Source organism: Marmota monax, unplaced genomic scaffold, assembly GCF_021218885.2.
Source record: "Marmota monax isolate L192 unplaced genomic scaffold, Marmota_monax_Labrador192_F-V1.1 WCK01_AAM20220418_F8-fsc00215, whole genome shotgun sequence".
Classification (NCBI taxonomy): Eukaryota; Metazoa; Chordata; class Mammalia; order Rodentia; family Sciuridae; genus Marmota; species Marmota monax.
In genome coordinates, this window is record NW_026695214.1 from 3,310,410 (window position 1) to 3,335,737 (window position 25,328).

The 25,328-nt window shown below is 45.2% G+C and overlaps 1 protein-coding gene and 1 long non-coding RNA gene across 3 annotated transcripts; one reads left to right on the plus strand and one right to left on the minus strand.

Moving 5' to 3' along the window:
• Window positions 1–25,328, minus strand: Znf331 (zinc finger protein 331). Of its 2 annotated transcripts, XM_046431175.2 has the most exons (7): window positions 25,113–25,328; window positions 24,426–24,500; window positions 10,209–10,267; window positions 6,591–6,696; window positions 6,296–6,370; window positions 5,005–5,131; window positions 1–3,606 (listed from the first exon to the last, which is right to left on the minus strand). In XM_046431175.2, exons 5-7 carry the CDS (start codon window positions 6,332–6,334, stop codon window positions 2,351–2,353), a joined length of 1,422 nt encoding a protein of 473 aa, XP_046287131.1. In that variant the 5' UTR covers window positions 6,335–6,370; window positions 6,591–6,696; window positions 10,209–10,267; window positions 24,426–24,500; window positions 25,113–25,328; the 3' UTR covers window positions 1–2,350. The 2 variants fall into 2 exon arrangements, with proteins under 2 accessions (XP_046287131.1, XP_046287132.1); XM_046431176.2 differs by lacking the exons at window positions 24,426–24,500; window positions 25,113–25,328 and adding an exon at window positions 10,827–11,189.
• Window positions 11,285–14,409, plus strand: LOC124084192 (uncharacterized). Its single transcript, XR_006849054.2, has 3 exons — window positions 11,285–12,916; window positions 13,469–13,547; window positions 13,937–14,409. It is a non-coding gene; the product is annotated as an uncharacterized LOC124084192 (long non-coding RNA).

Sequence of the window (25,328 nt, forward strand, 5' to 3'; positions counted from 1 at the left end):
TGCCTTTAAAAATTTCTTTATTAGTATTTTTTGACAAACAACTGAATTACACTTTTTACTGTTTATATTATATTTACAGAGTACAAAGGGATGTTTTGATACATGTATACAATGTGGAATGACTGAATCACACACGTCCTCACCTCACTTGTCCTTCGTGGTAAGACACTTGAAGTACAGTCTCAGCTGCTGTGACTTTGACCTGTGCCATCCGGCGCCCCCGTCTTCACTGGCACTGTACTTGGAGAGCCACAATGCTGAGCTGGTTTCCATGTGCTTCCCCCGCTGCTGAGCCTTCTCTGTGAAGTGCTTACTCTTCCCCTCTTAGCTGATCTGTTTTCTGAGTCCCTCGTAGGTGCATGCAGAGTGAGCATCTGCTTGCCCTTTCTCCATCTTGCGGCATCATTTCACAGGCCTTGCACTTAACCTTTTATGTCCATGCCTTCTGTGCACCGACATGACTGTCCAGCCCAAGATGTGACAGTCATCTTCTGTGCTCTCTGAAACCTAGATGTTCGATTATCTCTTCTAAACTCACTGCACTCCAGGTGGTCTTGATAACTCACTAAGAACACTAATGGTGATGATCACAAGAACAATAGGTGATAAATACTGATCTGAAACAATACCCCAGATACATTTTCAGAGAGTTTACATGTACCGAACATTTAATTTCCACATAGCAGTTTTACGTAGGTGTGATTATCCCTGTGTACAAACAAAGCACATAACATACATTCTACAAATATAGACGGTCTGGATTTACAGATATTTCAACTTTCATCTTTTTAACATAATGTGCAAGAAGTGTACCCAAAACAGCCAAGGTTTTTCAACTTCACGATGGTGCGAAAGAGTATCCAATAGAGCCACTGATTTAGAACTTCACGATGGCAGAAAGCGTACCCAGTAGAGCCATGATTTAGAATTTCATGATGGCGGAAACTTACCCAGTAGAATCACTTATTTCAGAACTTCACGATGGCGGAAAGCTACCCAATAGAACCACTGATTTAGAACTTCACGATGGCGGAAAGCAGACCCAGTAGAACCACTGATTTAGAACTTCACTATAGCGGAAAGCTACCCAGTAGAACCATGATTTAGAACTTCATGATGGCAGAAAGCGTACCCAGTAGAGCCATGATTTAGAACTTCACGATGGCAGAAAGCGTACCCAGTAGAGCCATGATTTAGAACTTCACGATGGCGGAAACTTACCCAGTAGAATCACTTATTTCAGAACTTCACGATGGCGGAAAGCTACCCAATAGAACCACTGATTTAGAACTTCACGATGGCGGAAAGCAGACCCAGTAGAACCACTGATTTAGAACTTCACTATAGCGGAAAGCTACCCAATACAACCACTGATTTAGAACTTCACGATGGCGGAAAGCTACCCAGTAGAACCAGTGATTTAGAACTTCACGATGGCGGAAAGCTACCCAATAGAACCAGTGATTTAGAACTTCACGATGGCAGAAAGCTACCCAGTAGAACCACTGATTTAGAACTTCACGATGGCAGAAAGCTACCCAATACGGCCACTGATTTTAGAGCTTCCCAATGGTGGGAAGTGTGCCCAAGAGAACCACTGATTTTAGAACTTACCAGTGGTGGAAAGTGTGCCCAAAAGAATCACTATTTTAGAGCTTCCCGATGGTGGGAAGTGTGCCCAATAGAACCACTGATTTTCACTTTCTATATAATATTTAATAAGTTAGGTGAGACATTCACCACTATTATTGAATACCCTTGGTGTTAGATGATTTTGCCCAACTTAGGCTAATGGGAGTGTTCTGGGCACATTTCAGGTAGGCTGGGCTGACCTACCATGTTTGTTGAGTCAGGTGTATTAAATGCAGTTGTGAATGTCTTTTCAAGTAGGGTGGGTTTGTTGGGATATGAGCCTACTGTGTGCCAAGGAGCATCTGTAATGCACAGGCGATGAGCATGAGCAGGGTGCTGTGTGTCTCACCGGGGGTAGAGGTGGACGGTGATAACTGGCAGGGGACGGGTCATGGCTGACGGCCTCCTCACATTACATCAGCAGAGTTGTTCCTAGAATGAACCTCAAACATAAAAAAGATGGAATGGTATCGGCAAGCTCTGTGCATTTGCTCAGCCAACCTGTCCAGTAAAAATGACTGAGCATGTCGTACTCATTAAGAAAAGTGACTTCTCCAACTCTCCAAGTTTGCCTCTAGTATGACTTGTGATGTTCTGTAGTTAGAAGGATGACCAGTGAAGGCTTTCTTATGTTAAATTAAATCATGGGTTTCCCTCATGTTGAGGAAGGAGTGAATGCAGGAGGGAGGCCTTGGTGTGTCGTGTATGTTGGCAGGTTTCAGCTGTTATGTGTCTTCTGATGCTCTCTAAGATGGTTCGCATGGTTGAATACCTTTCCACAATCCTTACATGTGTACGACTTTGCAATATGTGTTTTCTGATGCTGTGTGAGCTGATGGCCGTGACTAAACGCCTTCCCACACTCCTTACACTTATAGGGTTTCTCTCCTGTATGAATTCGCTCGTGTTTGACAAGGCTCGACCCATAAATGAAGGCCTTCCCACACTCCTTACATTTGTAAGGCGTCTCACCGGTATGGATTCTCTCATGCTGAGTGAGGTGGTAGCCGCAGTTGAAGGCCTTCCCGCACTCTGTGCACTTGTAGGGCTTCTCACCTGTGTGGATTCTCTCGTGCTTCACAAGACTCGAGCCCCAGCGGAAGGCCTTCCCACATTCCCGGCACTCGTGAGGCTTCTCCCCAGTGTGGATCTTCTGGTGCTGAGTGAGGTAGTTGACCCGCGTGAAGGCCTTCCCACACGCTTGGCATTCGTAGGGCTTCTCGCCAGTGTGGATCCTCTTATGCTGGATGAGGCTGGAGCCGCAGATGAAGGCCTTGCCGCAGTCCTTGCACTCGTAGGGCTTCTCCCCGCTGTGGATCCTCTTGTGCTGGATGAGCTTGTACAGACGGCTGAAGGTCTTCCCACAGTCTTTGCACTCGTAGTCTTTCTCCCCGGTGTGAAACCGCTGGTGCTGAGTGAGCTCATCGCCGCGCCTGAAGGCCTTGCCGCAATCCTTGCACTTGTAGGGCTTCTCCCCAGTGTGGATCCTCTTGTGGATGACGAGGCTGGAGCCCCAGCGGAAGGCCTTGCCGCAGTCCTTACACTCGTAGGGCTTCTCCCCGGTATGGATCTTCTGGTGCTGAGTGAGCTGGTTACCCCAGCGGAAGGCCTTCTTACACTCCTTGCACTCGTAGGGCTTCTCGCCCGTGTGGATCTTCTGGTGCTGACTGAGCTGGTAGCCACGGCTGAAGGCCTTGCCGCACTCCTTACACTCGTAGGAGCTCTCCTTGCTGTGCGGCCGTGCGTGTGGTCTCGGAGGGGTGCGGTCTCTGCTGGCAGGCGCCTTTCTCGAGTTGACTTTTACTCGACTGCGGTTTCTCTCTTGAGAGCCCTGTGGGACTTCAGACTCACCTTCACGCATCCTGTTCGGGGGATGAGACTTACTTTTGCTACCTGAATTCCTTTTGTGAAGATTCATTCTGTAGATATTCTTCTGTATCGCTAAACTCTTAGCCTCATAGGATGATTCCAAATCTGAAAGAAAAACAACATATTTTCTTTACAGGAAAACAAAATCAAACCTAAACCCAAGCCAAAACCTAAAGGCCTTCAGTAGAACAAATAAGGGTCACCCAGAGCTCCTGGTAATGCAGATTCTACTCCTGGCACCTCAACAGTCAAAGGGGAAGCACCGGAGTCATTGCCACTAACATCAAATAGGAAGAGCATATTGATGGCCAAGCCCCGTTGTTTCCTGTCAGCTGACACATTTCAGTAAAAGGAATTAGAGGGAAAAATCTCAAAAGTGAAGATGAAACAAGAATACTCTGTGGATGATGTGATGGCATTCCTAGAAAATCCAAGAAAATCAAACGCAGAACGACTATGAAACAACATAAACATGTAGTTGGAGAGTTGTGCTTTTATACTCAGCCATAAAAAAGAATAAGCTTCTAACATTTGGGCAACACGGAGGAGCCTAAGATAAGCCAGGCACAGAAAAATCAATGCCACACGTTCTCTCTCACGTGGAAGTTAAAGGAGGCGATTTCAGAAGTAGAGGGTAGAACAGTGGGTACCAGAGGTGGCGGGGGGTGGAGGGAGGTAGGTGAGGTTGGCAAAGGGGCACAAGATTGCCGTTGGACAAGAGGAGTGTGTTCTAGTGCTCCACACCACTATAGGGGAACCATAGTTAATAATGACTTATTGTATATGCCAAAGTAGACACAGAACAGAGGACTTAAATGCTTTGGCTACAAACAAAGGATAAATGTTTCAGGTGATGGATGTGCTAATTATCTTGATCTGATCACTATTACCACATACATGTATCAAAATATCACCCTGGAGCCATGTGTGGGGTGTGTGCCTATAATCCCAGCGACTCAGGAGGCTGAGGCAGGAGCATCGTGAGTTCAAAGTCACTGTCAGCAACTTAGCGAGGTCCTAAGCAACTCAGTGAGACCCTGTCTCTAAATAAAATATAAAAAAGGGCTGGGGATGTGAATCAGTGGTTAAGTGCTCCTAGGTTTAATCCCCAATAACTACCCCCCCCCCAAAAAAAAAAAAACAAAAACAAATAACCTTGGGTCTGAGGTAGATCCTCAAAGTACCAAAGACCATTAAGAGCAATTAACATGGTAGCCTAAGATAAAGCTTCATTTCTTTGAAGATGGCCATGGAATAAATACCCCAGAATTCCAATTCACCCCTTGGTCACTAAGGCAGAGAGATACACAGGAGGCCAGACAAAGGTGGGAAGATAAGTGGCAGATGGGAAGATGAAGGTGTGTAATGTCTTCTTCCATACTGCGAAACTCAGAACGTTCCCTTGGGAGCAGGAGGCAGACATTTGGCTAGTCTCCTGAAAGGTGTTCCTGAAAATCAGACATTCCAGGCAGCAGAGTCCAAGACCGCGAGGCAACGACTTACTCAGTGAGACCAGGTTGCTGTAGTTCTCCAACATGACATCCCAGTACAGGTCCCTCTGGGCAGAGGTCAGACAGGCCCACTCCTCCTGAGAGAAGTCTATGGCCACATCTGAAAATGTCACCGAACCCTGCAAACAGGATGAGAGACAGAAAGGGCTTCAGGATGAGAGAAGAGACAGTGGCTTCCCTGGGGTGGGATAAATACAGTGGGTCACAGGAAGGCTGAGGCACCAGTGCCTGGGGGCAGGACCCTGGGTGCCCCCACACTGAGCGCTGCTGAGGCACGGGAAGCAGCCCACACCCTGACTGGCACCTGCCCGGGAGGAGTAGACAAGGCAGTCCCAGCTGTCCTTGAATTCACAGCAGAGCCTGCCAGTGTCTTGTAAATGCCCGACCAGTGTGGGTTCCCACAGTATTCCCCCCCCCCACACTTTTTGGGGAATATTCTTAGTTACAGATGGACACAATACCTTTATTTATTTATTTATGGTGCTGAGGATCAAACCCAGGGCCTCACACGTGCTAGGCAAGGGCTCCACCTCTGAGCCACAACCTCAGCCTCTCTTTTTTTTTTTTTTTTTAAAAAAGAAAATTAAAATCCTGAGATTTTTGCCTGTAATATCAGGTCTTTTATTTTAGAAGACAGGGCTTGGCATATTTTAATGTTTCCAAGCCTCGAATTCACCATCCTGCCAGAGCAGACTTTAAACAGTGTTCCTCTGTAATGACAAAAGCTGATTCAGGTACAGTGGCTCATGCCTGTAATTCCAGCTATTTGGGAGGCTGAGGCAGTATGATTGCAAGTTCAAGGTCAGCCTTAGCAATAGCAAGACCCTGTCTCAAAAATAAAATAGGTCTGGGGGTATAGCTCAGAGGTAGAGCGCCCTTGGCTCACTTTCCAATACTGGGGGAGGGAACGTGATTTGTGTCCACAGGCCCTCCTCATAGCCACATCCAATTCTGCCCAGCTGTGAAAGCCCCCCAGACGGGCATCTCACTGCATGCTAAGACTGAGATCAGCGGATCTGAAAGTTCCCTCCTGTGCACCCGGAAAACAAGATCAGCGGAGAATCTGTCTCCTCTTGAGGTCAAGTGGGACCAACATATTTAAGGCAGCAAGCCACAGACAGGACTGAGCACCCCTCAAGGGGCTTTGTTCCTGCATCACTTCAACAGTTCTCTGGAGAAAAAACTGAGTGTACGGGAGACCGAGTAAGCAGCTCAGCACAATTCACAACGATCCCTCAAGCCTGACTGTCATATTCCAAGAGTGAAAAGTAATACACTCTTACGTGGGCCATGGCGTCAGACCTCTGGGCTTGACTGGTCATCTCGGGATTTCTTCCACTGAAGACACAGAATCAGAGCTAGGAATGAAAAGAGAGACATAAAAACCACCTGCAGTTTGGGTTTCCTAATGACCTAATGTGACCTCGCTCCTCACCCTTTCTTCCCAACATGCACATGCACATGACTCCCTGGGGAAGGTGGAGGGGTACTGGACAAACCCAGGCCCTCCAGGAGCCCAGAGCCCAGCTGCACATGGCCTTGGCCACCAGATTCTGTTCTGTGAGGTACCTGTCATACCTGATAGCAATGCCTTTCTTTGTTTCAGGTGGGAGCTGACCACACTGGAGAGAGCAACCGGCGATTCAGGGTGGACTGGGAGACACGGAAGCAGCTGACCTGGAGACTGAAATTAACCATACAGAAGATCAGTTGTGTCTCCAGGCTGAAGTCCACTACAGTACCACAATGCTGAACCCAAGGCTGGAGTGACAGTACCAACTCATAGTGTGTGTTTCCTCACGGTTAAAAGTGGAATAAAAAGATTATAAGCCATGACCGTCTCAATTATAAGGAAGATAATCAACCCAAACACCTAGTCATACATAATGATGAATGTAAGGTAGCTGTTGTTATGGAGGATCAAGAACATTACACATCCATTTAGGTTTCTTTCTTTCTTTTTTTGTGGTGCTGGGGATTAAACCCAGGGCCTTGCTCATGGTAAGCCAGTGATATCCCAGGCCCCATTTAATGTTTTCATAAAAGAAAGTCAAGTCTGCCCTTTCCCATTTGTTCTTAGGCTGAAGTTTGTGCTGTTCAAAATTGCTGCCTATAGAATCAACACTAAAAACTTTCAGAACCTGATCTCAAGAATAAACTCTTAATCAAATTAGCACAGGAGATTCTGATATATTACAGAAAACATGCTCCCTCTCCACAAGCACCCAGGGGAACAGAAACATGATTCTGCATCAAAAATCAAGCTCAGAGACTGATCTGAGAAGATGACAGTTTGAGAAATTAGCATCGAGTGAACAGCTGCATCGAGTGTTCTAAAGTGACAAGGGAGACTAGTGTGACTTTTGTTTGTTTCCTTTGTGATGCTGGGGATTAATCCCAGGGCCTCATATGTGCTAGACAAGTGCCAAACCACTGAGCTATATCCTAGCTGTTTTTATTTTTAAATGGTATCTCACTAGGTTTCTCAGGCTGGCCTTCAAATCTGGGATCCTCCTGCCTCAGCCTCCTCAATTGCCAAGGTTACAGGTGTATGTATGAACATTTTAACTGCTGCAACCCTATTCTTTTATCCTGGAAATGTTACTTATATTGCCCACATCTATTATTTGTGTTCATGAATCTTGCAGGTGTAATTTGTTCAGTCCCTACTTGTAAGGTACCCAGTGATATTGTAGCATTGTTCATCAGCACATACTGGGATGTTCTGTGAAAAAAAAAAAACATTAAAATCCTGAATTTAATTATGAAAGATTGTTGGGAGGTCTGGAACATACCAACATTTTAAAAACGTTTTTCTCTGAATGGTACAATTAGAATTTTTTTTTTTTTTTTTTAGATGGGGTTTTGTAAGTTGCCTAGGCTGGGATGGAACTTGTGATTCTCCAGCTTCAGCTTCCCAGGTAGCTAGAGTTACAGGCATGGCCACTGTACCTAAGGATTGTGGATAATTTAAATTTCTTCTTTATGAGCTCCCTAGGGGTCTCAATTATTTTATAGCAGGTCAGTGTTAATTCCATTGTAAGAAACAACATGAAGAATCAAAAGGAGCCTTGGGGTGTAGCTCAGTAGTAGAATACTTGCCTAGCATGTGGGAGGCCCTGGGTTCAGTTCTCAGCCACACACACACACACACTCACACAACTTGCCTACAAAAAGGGTCACATTGGTAGGGAGCAGGTACACTGGAGTCACTGGTCAAACTCTGAATAGACAGGTCTGTGTCAGGCATCATTGTCTCAAAGATATCCACATGGTAATTCTGGCACTGTGAATGTCACCTTAATGGCAAAGGGAAGTTAAAGTTGCAGATGGACTTAAAATTGCTAGCCTTTGAACTTTAAAATAGGGATGATTATCCAGAATTATCTCAGTGAGCCCAATGTAACCGAAAGGGTCCATAAGCAAAGGCGGGGTGGGGGTGGGGGTTAAGAAGAGAAAGATGTGATGGCAGAAGCAGGGTCAGAATGAGGTGACAGGAAGGACTTGACTTGTCTTTGTTGGTAAAAGAAGGGTCAGAAGCCACACAGGGCCAGCAGCTGCAGGAACCCTTATTAGGAACATGTCCAGAGCTCTGCCAACACCTTGGTCTCAGCTCAGGGATGCTGATTTCAGATGTGTGACCACTAGGGCTCTGTTACCAATAAATCTATGGTAATTTTTTACAGCAACAAAGAAATTCGATATAAGGCCTAATATTGCAAAAAGGGTGTTGCTAAAATCATTATCACCTTCCTGTCCTGGATTATCTTTTCCCTGTCTTTGGAACACAAATCAGACCCTGAGCAAGTAATGTAGCCAAGTTGCCTCTGCAGACTCCCCGCTGACTGAATGCTGTGTCCAATCAAAATGCCTAAATTGAAATCCTGTCCCCCAAGGTGAAGGACCAGGAGTGGGGCCTTTGTAAGTGATTATGTCAAGAAGGTGGGGTCCTCATAAATGGCATTAATGCATTTACAGAAAGGATCCTCAAGCCCTGAGCTCTCTTTATGCCCTGTGAGGACACGGTAGGAAAGGGCAGTCTGCAATTTGAAGGCCTCACTCCCTTATCTTGGCCTTCCAGCCTCAAAACTGTGCAAAACACACATCTGGTTTTTTTTAGCCATCCAGACTGTGCACTTTTTAATTTTTTTTATTATTATTTTTTAGTTGTAGTTGGACACAATATCTTTATTTATTTATCTTTATGTGGTGCTGAGAATTGAACCCAGTGCCTCACATGTGCCAGGCAAGAATTCTACTACTGAGTTAAAACCCCAGCCTGAAGATAGATTTTTCTGTTTTTGATACCAGTGATTGAACTCAGGGGCACTTGGCCACTGAGCTACATCCTCAGCCCTATTTTGTATTTTAGTAGGGTCAGGGTCTCACTGAGTTGCTAAGTGCCTTCCATTGCTGAAGCTGTCTTTGAACTCGTGATCCTCCTGTCTCAGCCTCCCTAGCTGCTGGGATTATAGTATGCGCCACTGCACCTGGCCCAAAGATACACTTTCTTAATGCCATGGAATCACAGTTTTTCTTTAAGGGGGGAAACACTGACACATTACTGTATAACAAACACTACTGTATCATAAACATGGTATATGTGTGAGTGCATTTTGTAATTTTGGAAAGTTAAAGATGGAGCTCAAGGAAGGGCCTCAAGCTGAGCTTCCTGTGCTGGGCTGTCTGAAGCTCTGTTCACTGTATGACCTCTTAGTATACAGTCACATTCACATGGATGTGGCTCACTGTCTGTGAACACTCAAGCTCTCCACGCAGCCTCCAAAGCTGGCATGTCCTGAGCACTTATGCTTTAGGGGGCCACAATATGTTTTTAAGTGTATGAAAAATTTCATCCTCATCACAACTCTATTTTCAGAAAGCTAAAAAAGGTAGGAAAAAGATGGGTGTGGTAGCACACACCTGTAATCCCAGTGGCTTGGGAGGCTGAGGCACGAGGATCGCAAGTTCAAAGCCAGCCTCACGAAAAGCTAGGTGCTAAGCAACTCTGCAAGATCCTGTCTCAAAATTAAAGGGCTGAGGATGTGACTCAGTGGTTAAGTGTCCCTGGGTTTAATCCCTGGTTTAAAAAAAAAAAAAAAGCAGAGGCAAGAACAATATGCTCTTGATCAACACCTTTAAGTCTCTTGTTAAGATCTAGGGGAAAATCATTCAAAACCAAGACATGTAACTCACCTGAACCTTGACTTCACGATGTGTGATTAGTCTTCCAACTGAGGATGCTTTCTCTTTAGCTGGATTGGGGAGAGAGGAAAACAAGAATGAGGCACCAGGGTCTTTCTGCTGCACAAGCTAACATAGAAAACACACTCGGAGGTACATCTGTCCCTAGGTCCTGAACGTCTGAGAGTTCCCTGAGCACCAGGCTCAAACACTCAGGTTCTGGAACATGACGCAGCTCTGCTGGCTCAGGGTGATCTCCCACCACCTAAAAAAACCCGCACTTTTAGGCCATCTTTTTTCGTCCAGATAGCCTGTGGGGAGAACACTTAGGACTCTGAAACTGTCATCTCACGACCATGTCTTTGTCCTTGTTGGTCATTTTCATAAGGAGATTCAGGCTCTGATCTCTGTCCCCTGGGGCCCATTGCTCTCAGGTAGGTACTACTCAGTAGAAGCAGGAAGGAAACAAACTATAGGTTGCAAGATCACACATCTGTCATCACCAAAATTGCCATCTGCTGAAAAGCCACCAAAGAAGCACAAATCCGTGCCAGACATGGTCTCACAAACCTACACCCCACCACGGACTGTACCTCGGCCCGTCACACCCACCGGCTCAGCCTGTCACACCTGTGGCTCCCGGAGTGGAGTGGTGGCTCCTGACGGATGCTTCCCGCCTCCCGCTGCCTGCGCAGAAATGGACAGCAGTCCACACGGTGGAGCAAGTGCATTAACCTCTGCCTGGCGCCCCGCATCCCGGTGACGCACACAGCACACCTGCGTCACCGTTACCGGGACACAGCTCCGCGTCAGGGCTGCACGCCCCCACACAACATGTTGCTTGCGGTCCCTGCGACCCCGGGCCAGGACAGGCGCATGCGCAGAGCTCGGGCATCCTTGTGCGCGCGCACACACCCAGCAACACACACGAGCGCGCGCTCCTTCCAACTCCTGTCTTGGGCCTCTTGGGGACGCTGCCCCGTGACATCGGAACTACCCTCGCTGCAGAGTGTGCGTTTCCATGGCACCCAGGCCTCGCACCGCTTCCCAGCATGCAGCGGGGGCCGCGCGGGAGGGGCAGAGGCGGAGGGGCAGCAGCAGACGCTGCGCGGGACATCCCACCCCCAGCGCCAGGCGGCGGGGGCCCACCGAGAAGCAAGAGGGCTCCAGACACAGGGCCACTGTGACGCAGCGAGGCCCTGGCCAGTGCACAGGCGGCCGTCGGCAGGTGGGGCTGGCCAGCGAGGGGGACGCTGGGCTAACAAACCAGGCGGTGCAGCCTGCGGCGGTGCCCAGTGCACCCGACCTCCAGTGCCACAGCGCCCACCGCGTCCACGTCGCAGTAGGTGTGACTCATCGGGAGGCCATATCAAGTGCACAAGGGGATGTGTACAGGTTTATACAAACGCCACATTTTCTATAAAGGACTATCATCCTGGAAAAGGGGGCGGGGCAGTAAAACACCGTGTCCCTGAATGCCCCCCCCCCCTTTCTAAACCTATGTATTTTTACTTGTCCTTTTTAGATATACATGACAGTAGAGTGCATTTTGACATACATTCATAGAGTATAACTTCCCATTCCTGGGGTTGTACATGATGTGGAGTTACACTGGTCGTGTGTTCACATATGAACATAGGAAAGTGATGTGCGGTTCATTCTACTGTCTCTACGATTCTCATCCCCCTTCCCTTCTCATCATTCCATTTGTCTAATCCAATGAACTTCTATCCCCACCCCCTCTTATTGTGTTAGCATCTGCATATCTTCATATCAGAGGGAACAACCAGCCTTTGGTTTTTTGGGAATTGCTTATTTCACATAGCTCGATAGTCTCCGGTTCCATCCATTTACCAGCAAACACCATAATTTTATTCTTCTTTATGGCTGAGTAATATTTCATTGTAGGTGTGTGTGTGTGTCTATCTCACATTTCTTTCTCCATTCATCTGTTGAAGGGCACCTAGGTTGGTCCCATAGCTTGGTTATTGTGAACTGAGCTGCTATAAACATTAATGTGGCTGTGTCACTGAAATATGCTGATTTTAAGTCCTTTGGGTATATACTGAGGAGTATATAACTGAGTCAAATGGTGGTTCCATTCCAAGTTTTCTGAGGGCTCTCCATATTGTTTTCCAGAGTGCTTGCACAAATCTGCAGTCCCAACAGCAGTGTTATGAGTGTACCTTTCCCCCCACATCCTTGCCAACTTATTGTTACCTGTAGTCTTGATAACTGCCATGTGACTGGAGTGAGAGGGAATCTCAGTGTAGTTTTTTTTTTTTTTAATATTTATTTTTAGTTTTCGGCGGACACAATATCTTTGTTTGTATGTGGTGTTGAGGATCGAACCCGGGCTGCACGCATGCCAAGCGAGCGCGCTACCGCTTGAGCCACATCCCCAGCCTCAGTGTAGTTTTATTTTGCATTTCTCTAATTGCTAAAGATGTTGAATTTTTTCATATATTTGTAGGTCATTCGTATTTCTTCTTCTGTGAAGTGCATGTTCAGGTCCTTTGCCCATTTTTTGACTGGGTTATATGGTTTGTGGTAAGTTTTTTGAGTTCTTTATATATCCAGGAGATTAATGCTCTATCTGAGGTGCAGGTGGCAAAGATTTTCTCCCATTCTGCAGGCTCTCTGATTCTTGATTTTACTTCTTGCACCTTAGGAGTCTTGCTGACAGGATTGAGAGTTGGACCTACAGTTTCTTCTAGCAGGTGCAGCATCATTTGTCTTAATTCCTATGTCCTTGATTTACTTTGATTTTGTGGAGGGTGAGAGAATGAGGTTTAATCTCATTTTGCTACATGTGCATATCCACTTTTCCCAGCACCATTTGTTGAAGAGACTGTCTTTTCTCCAATATGTTTATGTGATTGCCCCCTTTCTGTTCCCCAAATCCTAGCCAAGTGAATGAGAGCAAATCTGGGTAGGAACGTCCAGATACACTATCTAGGAGGATACTAGATTTCTCTTATGCACACTGGGAACTAGGGCAAGTCTGTGTTACCTGTGGAAACTACTTTTTTTCTTTATTTTTGGGGGAGGGGTACCAGGGATTGAACCTAGGGGTGCTTAACCAGTGGGCCACATCCCCAGCCCTTTTTATTTTTTGAGACAAGGTTTCACTAAGTTGCTTAAGGCCTCACTATGTTGCTGAGGCTGGCTTTGAACCTGTAATTCTCCTGCCTCAGCCTCCTGAGCTGCTGAAATTACAGGTGCATGCCACCATGCCGGGCAAAAGCTGCTTTCTTGCATGTGCATAACAGGTGCTCCTTGGGATGCTGGTCATACAAGCAAGCTCAGCAAACTGATGCCAACAATGTTGCTGCTTCTGAAGCCTAACAGGTAAAACCCCCGAGTGGGGACGGTTGCAGAACTGAGGGCACTGTGTCACTTGTCCAGCTAGCTGCCCTGGGCAGAGTGCTGTGAAGCGGCGGGGGGGAGGGGCTCTGTTTGCCAAAGCAGCACAAGGGTCAGAGGTATACTCAGCCTGTCACCACGGAACTCTCTGTGGCGCCGTCTCTGGCCTCTTGTACCTCTCTTCAAACTTAATCTTGGCCTCCCGACGGGCCTACGTTTAAGAGCAGGTCTCTGAAGACATCCTTGTTGACGACAGTTTTGTCCAAGGGGATACCTGAAGAGTACCTTGTGGGCATGAGGCGATTGTAATTATAAAATTTCACAAAAGACTTGATCTTTGACCTTTTGGTGATTTTTCTTCTTGCCCATGGTAGCTGTCACTTTGTGGAGACAGCAGTTCGATTCCAGCCACCAGAGCATGGCTGTAGGGACGATCTGATGTGCCATCATCAATATCTTCACAATGACAGCTTTGCATCCGGAGTGATCCCATCTCCCATGGTGTCTCCAGGCACTTTCTTTGGCATGTCTACAACCTACTCCACTGCCCTGGCACACCTGGGCAAAGGGCGAGACAAGGGACGTGAGAATGTGTGGATTTTGATATCTGCTCTTGCAGAGGAGGGACGGTGTGTGTGTGTGTGTGTGTGTGTGTACTGGGACCAATTCCACTGAGATACTGCTGGACAACTGTATACCTCATGAGTCAAACAAGTGATGTGTTCCTTTAACATGTGTGCATGTACTTGTAAATGATTAAAAGATTTGGAGTCTAGGCAAGCACTCCATTATTGAGTTACCTCCCCAACCCCCAACTTTTTTTTTTTTTTAAGTTTAGCCTTGAGTGTGCAGGAAGAGTTCAGAAGATATTAATTTGGACTAATTTGCTGAAAACCTTTCCTTTGTTCCCTGGCACCTAGCAATACCCAAACCAGCTCTCTGATGTCTACCCAGGGTCACATGTGGAGCACTGACTGGAATGTGGCTTCAATTCCAAACTGTGCCTTGTGGACACTGACGGCTCCTTCGGTGCTGCCTCCTTTCAGGTGGTGAAGGGAGTGTGGATTGTACTTCTGCACTTGTCACCACCTGATTAGTCTGCACCTGTGGTCGGACATGTTAGAGAGAGGAGATAAGGAGGGAGACCTGAAGACCAGCTCTCCACCTGCACAGGGCTGGGGCGGTAGCCCTGTTACTGCGCAATCCTCACAACAGTGTCCCTTCCAGCAGCTCCTGGAGCACCAGGCCTGTCATTCTCCGCAGGCCTCGACCAGGGGCTGCCTGAGCTTCCTCCTCAGCATCTCCCCTTTGGTGGGTTAAGACCATGTGAGGGAGCAGCTATGCCCTGGCATCATGCCTTCATCTCCAAGTTGGAATGTCACGGGCTCTGGAGACCTCAGGCAGTTAGCTGCCGGAATCTGACTAAAGACTCTACAGTTTGAAAATCATCAAGGAAATAACTGTAGTTCACAAATGTATGCTTAAGCTTACTTAGAGGATTAATTTGTTTTGTGAAAAAATATTTTTATTTTTTGAAATTTTTAGGTTTTGAGATAGAATCATGCTTTGTTGCCTAGGTTAGCCTCAAACCTGTGATCCCGGTCTCAGCCTCCCGGAGTGACTGGAATGTAGGAGTATGCCACAGCTCTTGGGCTTCTTTTTATTTTACTTATTTTTTGCAGTACTGGCACCTGAAGCCAGGGCTGTTTTACCTACAATGCCAGCCCTTTTTCTCCTACTTATTTACTTACTTTTATGACATGAGGATTGAACCTACGGGCACTCGACCACTGAGCTGTATCCCGACCCTTTTTATTTTGAGATGGAGTCTAATTTGCCTTGCTTGGCCAGGAACTTGTGATTCTCCTGCCTCAGCTTTCTGAGTCTCTGAGACCACAGGTGTGTGCCACCATGCCTGCTTCTTTTTATTTTGAGACAGACTTGTTAAGGTGTGGAGGCTGGCCTTGAATTTGAGATTCTCCTGCCTTGTCCTCCCAAGTACCTGGGATTGCATATGTGATTGGCTAGGGGGCTTCTTATTAAATTAAGAGAATTATAGATTCATATACAGTTATGAGAATACTGAGATATCCTGTGTATCTTTCACCCATTTATACCAACTAGTAATTATATTATAGTTTAATATCACGACCAGGATGCTACCAGTGATATAATTCATTGATGTAACCTAGATTTTCCAGAGAATGAATAAATTACATATATACACATGTATATATACTTTCAAAAAATTTTTGTGGTGCTTGACATCAAATCCAGGGCCTCAAACATGTTAGGCAAGTGCTATACCTCCCACTCAGCCATACCTCCAGTTCTCCAGGAAATAAAATTTTAAATAAAATCAAGGCCAGGCGTAGTGGTGCATGCCTATTATTCCAGTAGCTCGGGAGGCTAAGGTAGGGGGATCATGAATTCAAAGCCAGCCTCAGCAGCTTAGCAAGGCCCTAAGTAACTTAGCAAGACCCTAAAAAGGGCTGGGGATGTGGCTCAGAGGTTAACGCCCCTGGGTTCAATTCCCAGTACAAAAATCAAACCAAACCAAAACAACAACAAACAAAACACCAAACAAACAAAAGAGAAATATCTCACAGTAAGAGATAGAATATATAAACTACAGATTTATGTAACGTTATAAATGTGTTTACTAAGAATGTTGTGAAATTCAAGATGAATCCCCAAGTGAAGGAGGTGGATTGTGAAAGGTCTGGATAATTTGGTAAGGGATACCGTGGTGAAATTTAGAATGCAGGCTCTGGGGCTGGGGATATAGCTCAGTTGGTAGAGTTCTTGCCCTGTATGCCCAAAGTCTTGGGTTCAATCCCCAGCACCACAAAAAAACAAAAACAAAAACAATACAAAACAAAAAGAATGCAGGCTCTGACTTTCAGGATGTGATTCTAAGCTCTGACAGGTACTAAGTTGTGTCTGCTTCCTCACTAGTATAATTACGATAAGACGCTATGAAGATTGAGATAATCTACACAGAACACTATGATTATTCAGTACAAATTGGCTGCTGATTCTAAAAATCAGTAACATTAAACATCCCTTAATATATGTTTATGAATAAAATCCAAGCCACCATTTCCTTCCTTTCTATGCTGGGGATTGGACCCAGGGTGCTTTACCACTGAGCTATACCCCCAGTCATTTTTACTAATTTTTGGGACAAAAGCCTGCTAAGTTGCAGAGGCTGGCCTTGAACTTGTGATTCTCTTGCCTAAGTCTCTAGAGCTGCTGGGATTACAGGTGTGTACCACGTCTGCCTGGCCATTTTCCTTTTTTTCTTGCATCGGAATATGTATGAGCTTCTTAAACCAGCTGCCAATATAATGAATGCAAACTAAAAACAACTTTCAGAGCATGTTAAGAATGAAATTCATTTTATTTAGCAATATTGGCACAAATGATTCTATGACACACAAAGAGGAAATGTTCCCTCTCCACAAGCAAGCAGGGGGCAGAGGCATGATTTTGCATCAGAAATGAAGCTGAGACATTCTAATTTGAGAAGATATCAAATTGGGAACATTGGTAAGAGACTTGAATTGTGCACTCCCTTTGATGAGGGAGGTTTGTGTGAATATTTTTAATTACTCCCTCTTCTTTTTTACATATTCTAAATTTACTACTTGTATAGTGTATATATTTAAAGCACCAGGCCCCAGTAATGATTGTCATGTTTTGTGAAACAAACTAGAAAATCATAGAAAATCTAATTCTGAAAGGCTGTATTTTTTAATGTTTTATCATGGGATTAGTTTCAAACCATGACATTAATCCTATAAGGTATAACATGTGAGTGATTTTTAAAAAAATTTGTCTTTAGTTGTTGATGGACCTTTATTTTATTTATTTTTATGTGGTGCTGAGGATTGAACCCAGTGCCTCACACATGCTAGGCAAGCACTCTACCACTGAGTTTCAGCCCCAGCCCATGTAAGTGCTTTTGATGAGAAGACAAAGTACTAGTACTGAAGGGCAGAGGCCAAGCAGTGCTACAGCCTTTTGAGGCTGGGAAGGTAGGGAAACATTTTGAGACAGAAGCTTGCTAAGTTGCCTGGGTTTGGTATCTTTTTTTTTTTTTTTTTTTTGTTCTAATCCATTAATTATTTTTTTGTGGTACTAGAGATTGAATCCATGGCACTGTATCACTAAGTTATATCCCTAGCCCTTTTCAATTAATTAATTAAATTTTGCAGTACTGGGGATTGACCCAGGGTTGTTTTTTTTTTTTTTTTTTATCACTGATTGACATATCCAGTTGTTTTTATTTATTTATTTTAAAATTTGAGACAGAATCTTGCTAAGTTGTCCAGGATGGTCTTGAACTTGTGCTCCTTCCTCTTCCCTCAGTGTCCTGAGTTGCTGGGATTACAGGTATGTGCCACCATGCCTGGCAAATTACTGATGTTTTAAGCCACCAACTGTGTGTGTTTGTTTCAGCAGCAAAGGAAATGAACACAAGCTCTAACACTGTAAAACTGATTCAAACAAGTTTTCTCCCTGAACTTGAACATCTTTGACCACATCTCAGCTACTGAATAAGACCCTGAACATCATAGAGCAACTCTCTGCCTGAGCAGACTGAGCCAGGGAGCTGTGCGGAGCAGACAGAGGGTGTTCAGTGATGAGAATGGTCTCTCCACACCTGGCCACCCTCCTTTCCTAATTGTACTGAAGACCAAGTAAATGTTACGCTGGGTCTGATACCTACCAAAGTGTCTCATGAAAGGAGAATTTCAGATGGTTAAAAATTTTCATGCACACTATGATTTATGACTATTAACATTCCATAATTTTATCCTGTTTAACACTTCACCTCTAAGTAATGTCAACATAAAAAACAAGAAATGTCCCAATAACAGACACAGTGGGGAATCTAAGGAGCTCTGACAATGAAATGTCACATTTTGTCCTGGAGAGGGAGCTGGAACAGATGAACTTTAGGTAAGAAGGGAAACTTGAGTAAAGCATGGAGCTTAACTTATATGACAAGTAGAAAGTGGGCTGTTAATTGTCACTATGCCCCATATTCTTAACTCTGGTGTAGGAAACTCTTTGTAATATTGGTTGATCTAAAAGTGGCCAAGTAACATTCATGAAAAGAGGAGAGTGATGACAGCAATGTGGCTGGATAGGGGGTCCCTGCTTTGTGTTTCCTCCCCGTTATGCCACAGCCACCATGGGCAGCAGGCTCTGTGGGTGCTTACAAGTTCAAGCAGGAATATGTGATACCCTGATGGAGCCCAAGACAGAAAGAGTGTCTCAGCTCAAGAACTGGAAACATCCCTGTCACTATGTGGGGACTGCCACATTCCCCTCTGGCCTTGATTCTGTTGCTAAAACTTGCTGAAGATGGGCTCAGGCAGAGTAGGGCACAGTAGCGCCTCATGTCCTGGCTGTGTATCTTGCAAGTCTGCAGATGTTGGTAACACAGCAGATGAGGTGTTGGCCCTGAGTCTCTTACCCGGCCCCTCTCTGCTATGGCTGTGGAGTGGTTCTGCCAGTTTGGGGACCTTGAGGGAGGTATACCTGGTCAGTGCTCCTGTAGGCTGACCTGCTGAGCTCGCTCGCACTGTTGTACCTGAAAGCAGCCACAGAAATCAGCTCCAGATCATTTCAACTACAGTAACACAGGAGGCTCACCTGTGCAGGAAATTCTGGGACACACACCCACTGTTGCCCCAGAGAGAGGTCTGAAGGCCTGGATCTTGGTTGTTGACCTTGAAGCAGCCCTAACATTTGGTTCCAGACACTCAGTTGTACACCATGCCAATACTGCTCGTCCACCCAGGGGCTAGACAATGCCACACCCATCTGTTACTCAGTAATAGGACTGAGCCTGTGAACCCTGGAGAGTTTCAGGTGCCACCTCAAAGGGCAAGGGTCGTGGAGACAGATGATATACCTAGGGGCAGAGAGGACCTGTGGGCTGTAGAGTACCTGGAGAAAGGCCTGCCAAGCACAGACCCCAGTGGGAACTCCGTGGTGGCCGAGTCACCTGGCTCATCCTCCACTCCACAGTGCCCCGAGGAAGTCACTCAGCCTGGAGTCCTAAGGATTAGTGTAATGTAAAGAAACGCCACGTAAAGACTGCAAGTGGTGTATGCTCTCTCAAGTGCACAGACCCCAGGCTGCAAGGAGAAGGGAGAATTGGGAAAATATGACACCAACCAATGAAAGGAATAAAGCTGTAGTTACCACCCAGAAGAAATGGAGAGCTGGCTGGGAACAGTGGCCACACCTGTGATCCCAGAGACTCGGAAGGCTGAGGCACGAGGACCACAAAGTTCCAGGCCAGCCTGGGCAACCTGGGCTATAGCTCAGTGGTAAAGGGCCTCTAGGCTCAAGCCCCAGTACCCCTTCCTCCCCCCAAAATACCATCAGGCAAACAATGCATAAAGAAAAAAAATTGAGAGGGACTGGGCGCAGTGGCACATGCCTATAATACTAGTGGCTCTCGAGGCTGAGGCAGGAGGATCACAGGTTCAAAGTCAGTCTCAGCAACTTAGTGAGACCCGTCTCAAAATTAAAAAAAGAGTTGGGGATGTAGCTCAGTGGTTAAGCATCCTTGGGTTCAAACTCTGGTACTGGGAAAAAAAAATAAAAGAATTGAGGGGGACATACAAATATTTTTAGGGAGTGGATAAATATTAAGAGGAGAGGATCACAATTGTCAAAACAAGGATGTCAGGAAGAACTGTTTGCTGGAATGAGGTGTTTGTAAAAAGGAGGTGTAGGCATCGCTGAGGGCACCTGGGAGGGCATGCGTATGCCTGAAATTTGGATCTGTCCTGGCAAACTGTGCAGGTGAGCAAGAGAAAGGAAAGAGGAGAAAGGTTTCCTAGGAAGAAGGATATGAAAGAAAGTCCTGAGGTGAACAGGAAGAAAGTCAGGGTGAAAGCTGGGTCCAGAAGGGGCAGAATGGAGGACCAGAGGTCTGGCCTCTCCAAGGCAGGAGGGTTGTTTAGGGGGAGGGTTCAAGTGGCCCTCCTGACTTGTCACTCTTGCCCCTAGATCCATGGAACCCTGTGAAATGACTGCTGCCCAACTAAAAAAAAAAAAAAAAAAAAGATGAGGTACCTTTGAGATACTATCAAAGTAAAAAATTTACAGATTATTCACATTCGATAAGGAGAAGAAAGAGAGAAAGAAAGAAGCAGAAAGCAATTTAAATTCTACATGTCAACCTCCCAAATCTTGGTTGGGATTTGGGTCCCCAGTTCAGGAAATTAAAACAACTCTAAGCAAGACTGATCCAAAGAAGAATATTTTGGAATACATTATAATAATCAAACTATCAAAAATCAAATACAAAGATACTGGAGAGTGGTGACAAATAGGAGGCTCATCACATTCAAGGGAAACTTTGTGAGGCTAAAGTAGACACTGTGACAGAGACTTTGTGGGCCAGGAGAGAGCGAAATGATATGTTCAAAACAGAGAGAAAAAACGTCCACTCAGGAAGAGTATTCCCAGCAAAGCTGTCCTTCATAAATGAAGACGATGACATTTCAGGACACAGAATAGCTGAGAGTCCAACACCCTGCAATCTGCTTTATAAGAAATACTAGAGAGTTTAAGTGAAAACAAAAGGATATTAAGCAACAACATGAAAACACAGAAAAGTATACAACTCACTAATAAAGGTAAGTGCACAAAACTCTAATTCTGAATGGTGATATATTCAGGAGAGTGGGGTAGGAGGGGCCGAGTTGGAGGCAACAAATACCCCGACCAACAAAAGATAGCTGCAAGATGGCTGCAATGATCTGTTGAAAGGTACACAATTTAGAAGGTGTAAAATCTGACTTAACATAATATGGGCATAATGTTATAATTCCCCCCCCCCAGTGCTAAGTTGTTATCAGCTTAAACTACAATATTACAACTATTAAAGATGCTTATGTAGTCCTATGGTAATGACAAATAACAGAGTGTCTGGAAGATACATAAAAGGTAAAGGACCAAAACATACTACCAGCCACACGAAATCCCCGTGGCTCGGAGGCTGAGGCAGGAGGATTGAGGTGCTAAGCAACTCAGTGAGACCCTGCCTCTAAATAAAATAAACTTTATACCAAACAGACCTAATAGACACAAAATAGGGCTGGGGATGTGGCTCAGTGGTGGAGTGCAACATACTACCAGAAAAACTGAACATATAGAGAACAACAGCCAAGACTGGAAAAAAGAAATACAATAGTAAACAAAGATCAGGAAGATCCTAAATTCAAAGCCAGCCTCAGCAATTTAGCAAGGCCCTAAAAACTTGGTGAGGGGCTGGGGATATAGGTCAGTTGGTAGAGTGCTTTCCTAGCATGCACAAGTCCCTGGGTTCAATCTCCAGCACACACGCATGCGCGTGCACACACACACACACACACACACACACACAAAAGAGAAGGGGCTGGAGATGTGGCCGAATGGTTAAATGCCCCTGAGTTCAATCCCTGGTACAAAAAAAAAAAAAAAAAAAAAAAATTCCAGTAATATGTTCCTTGCAAGAAACACACTAACACACTTTAGCCTTAAGGACAGACATAGAAAAGTAAAGGGAGGGGAAAAATATTCCAGACAGGAGCAGCTACATCTATGAGACAAAATAGAATTTGAAACCTGTGGAAAAAGCAAAGGTCATTCTATAATCGTAAAGGTATCAATTCCTCAAGATAATTTATTATTTGTAAATATATTTGCCACCCCTGACATCAGAGCACCTAAATAAATTCAGCAAATATTAATGAATATGGAGAAAAATAGACAGCAATACAGCAATAGCAAGGTCTTCCATACCCTATTTCCAACAGTAGACAGATCATCCTGACAGAAGAGTCAGGAAACTTTAGGCTGGAATTAACTTTACAACAAACAGATCTAATAGACACATACACAACACCCCATCCAACAGCAGCAGAATACACATTCTCAAGTGCACACAAAACCTTGCCCAAGATATGTTTAGTCACACAGCAAGTTTTAGCTAATGTTAGAAGACTGAAATTAAATAATGTATCCTTTCTGTCTATAGCATTATGATCCTGGAAATCAATAACAGGAAGAATGCTAGAAAAGTTTAAATTATGTGGAAATTAAAAAAACATGATCATAAACACTAATGGCTCAAGGAAGACAATAAAAGTGAAATTAAAATATATTCTGAGAATCTGGGTGTGGTGGTGCATGCTCGTAATCCCAGAGACTCAGGAGGCTTAGGCAGCAGGAACACAAGTTTGGGCCAACCCCTCAGTTCAGTGAGGCCCTAAAAAAACAGCTGATATGTTGCTCAGTGGTAAAATGACTCCGGGTTTAGTCCCTAGTACCAAAGACTAGCAAATTGAACTCACAAGCACATTAAAAGGAACATTTAACATGATCAAGTGGGATTTATCCCAGGGATACAAGTATGGTTCGACATACATCAATCTATGAAAGTGATACACCAAATTAACAGAAGGAAGGACAAAAGCCACATGATTATCTCAAAAGATGCAAAAAAAAAAAAAAAAAATACCTCAACACAGTAAGGTTATATATCTCAAGCACACAGCTAACATCATAATGAAGAGCAAAGCTGAAAGCCTCCATTCAGGATCAGGAACAAGACAAAGATGCCCACTCTTACCATTTCTAATCAAAACAGGACTAGTTGTATCAGCCCAGAGAAATTAGGCAAGAAAAAGAAATAAAAGGCATCCAAACTGGAAAGGAAGAAATTGTTTGCAAATGACATGACCCTAAATTTAAAAAACACAATAGAAGGTATTAAAAATAATAAATGAATTCAGTAAAGGCACAGCATACAAAATAACAGAGAAGTCAGTAGCATTTCTATACACTAACGTCAGTACCATTTCTATACACTAACGATGAACTGTTTGAAAAGGAATCAAGATAGCAGTATCATTATAGTATCAAAATACAGAAACACCAAACCAAAACAAACAAACAAATCCACTTAGGGATAAATCTCATCTAGGAGTTGACCTGTATGTGGAAAAGTATAAAACATGGTTGAAAGAAATGGAAGAAAACACAAATAAACAGAAAGATAGCCCTCATTTATGGTTTGGAAAAATCAATATAGTTGAAATGGCCACATTAACCAAAGTGATCCACAGTTTCTACAACCCTGCCACTTCTCTCTCTCTCTCATACACACACACACACACACACACACACACTCTTTCCTAAATTTTGCAAGGAATCACAAAAGATTCCAAATAGTCAAAGCAACATTGAGCAAAAAGAACAAAGTGAAGCCTTCACACTACCTGGACTTGAAATCCACTACAAAGGTACAGGTTTTGTACTCACACATAACAGGAACAGCCTGGTATGATTCAATCATTCCCACAATATATACACTAATCAAAACATCAAGTTGCACACCATATTTATGACTTGTCATTTGTCAGTTAAATAAAAATTTTGAAACACCAATGTTACTAAAAAAAATAAACAATTACAATAACCCATTACTCTCATGTCAAAGAAATCTAATGCTGGTTCCATTTAAAATCCAGTCCCCTCCCCTTCAAACCACACACTAATATAAAGCACTAGAATTAGCTTCTAGGAGGTATAGAAAATACCTTCAGATTCTTAGAAAGGCAGAGCTCACCAGGAAATGTGAACAATTTTCCAAATGAGTCTGTGAATATTCCCTGAAGAGAGTCGGTCAGAGGAGAATACATTGAGGCCACTGCATGGCCCTGACACATCCTGGGGAGGAATTACTGGGATAAGATGCTTTTAGGAAAGACATTTAAGACCAAGGAAAGTAAAAGTCCTAAAAGTAATCTTAACACAAGTCATTTAAGGAACAAAAAGGAAACTCACCTGAACCTTGACTTTCAGTTGTACAAATTGTTCTGCCTTATGATGACTTTTTTTTTTTTTTTTTTTAAAGCTGGCCTAGGAGAAAGAGGAGAATGAAGCAACACCAGTGACTTTTTGGAGCACAGGCCACCTTAGAAAATACACGTGAAGGAAGAGTTGTCCCAGGCCATAGGAAAATCAACTAGAAATAAGAGGGCCAGAGATCTCTGGGGTCCAGGACAAAGTTCCTGTCCTGAAGCACGGGGCTGAGCCTGCCTCCCACATCAGGTACCTGTGCCCAGAGGGCAGGAAGTATAGACCTGGGGCTTTCTCCTGTCACTCAGGATCCTGCACAGAGGCAGGAGAGCACTTGCTTCTCCAAAACTTGTCACCTCCCGACCATGTGTATTTTGGGAAGGGGGATCGAACCCAAGGCCTGCGTGCTAAGCACCAGCTCCACCCCTGGGCTCCACTCCAGCCCTTCCGGGTCCCTGTCGGTCATCGTTGGGGCAGGTATGCGGACACAGGTGAGGGCAGAGACCGCGGGGGAGAACAGGCCACCCAGCGCACGCCGGGGCAGGTCCCGGGACCTCGCGCCGCTACCGGTCACACCCACTGCCGCCCGGCCGGCCTGCCTCCGAGGGGGGCGCTCCCTCGCCCGCACACCTCTGCGCCCTCGGACCCGTCGTCCCGAGGCCCCGCACACACCTGTGTCGCAGCTGAAGCCACAAAGCCCGGCGGTCAGCCCAGGCTTGAAGGCACCAGGCAGGCTGGAGGCTGCGTCACAGGCACAGTCGCTCACCTAGTGCGTTCCCATGGACACCAATGACGCCCACTCACGCACCTGTGCCATGGTTACGGGGACAGCGGACAGCCCGCGTCACGCCCGCCCACGCCTGCCACCAGCTAGGCTAGCGCGCATGC

Bases quoted from the DNA above. Each gene is read 5' to 3' on its own strand.
- Znf331 (XM_046431175.2), bottom strand. From the start codon at position 6,334: ATGACCAGTCAAGCCCAGAGGTCTGACGCCATGGCCCAC. The intron at 5,132-6,295 runs GTAAGAGTGTAT...TCCTGTTTGCAG, and splicing joins GGTCTGACGCCATGGCCCAC to GGTTCGGTGACATTTTCAGA. The intron at 3,607-5,004 runs GTAAGTCGTTGC...TTTTTCTTTCAG, and splicing joins CAGCAACCTGGTCTCACTGA to ATTTGGAATCATCCTATGAG.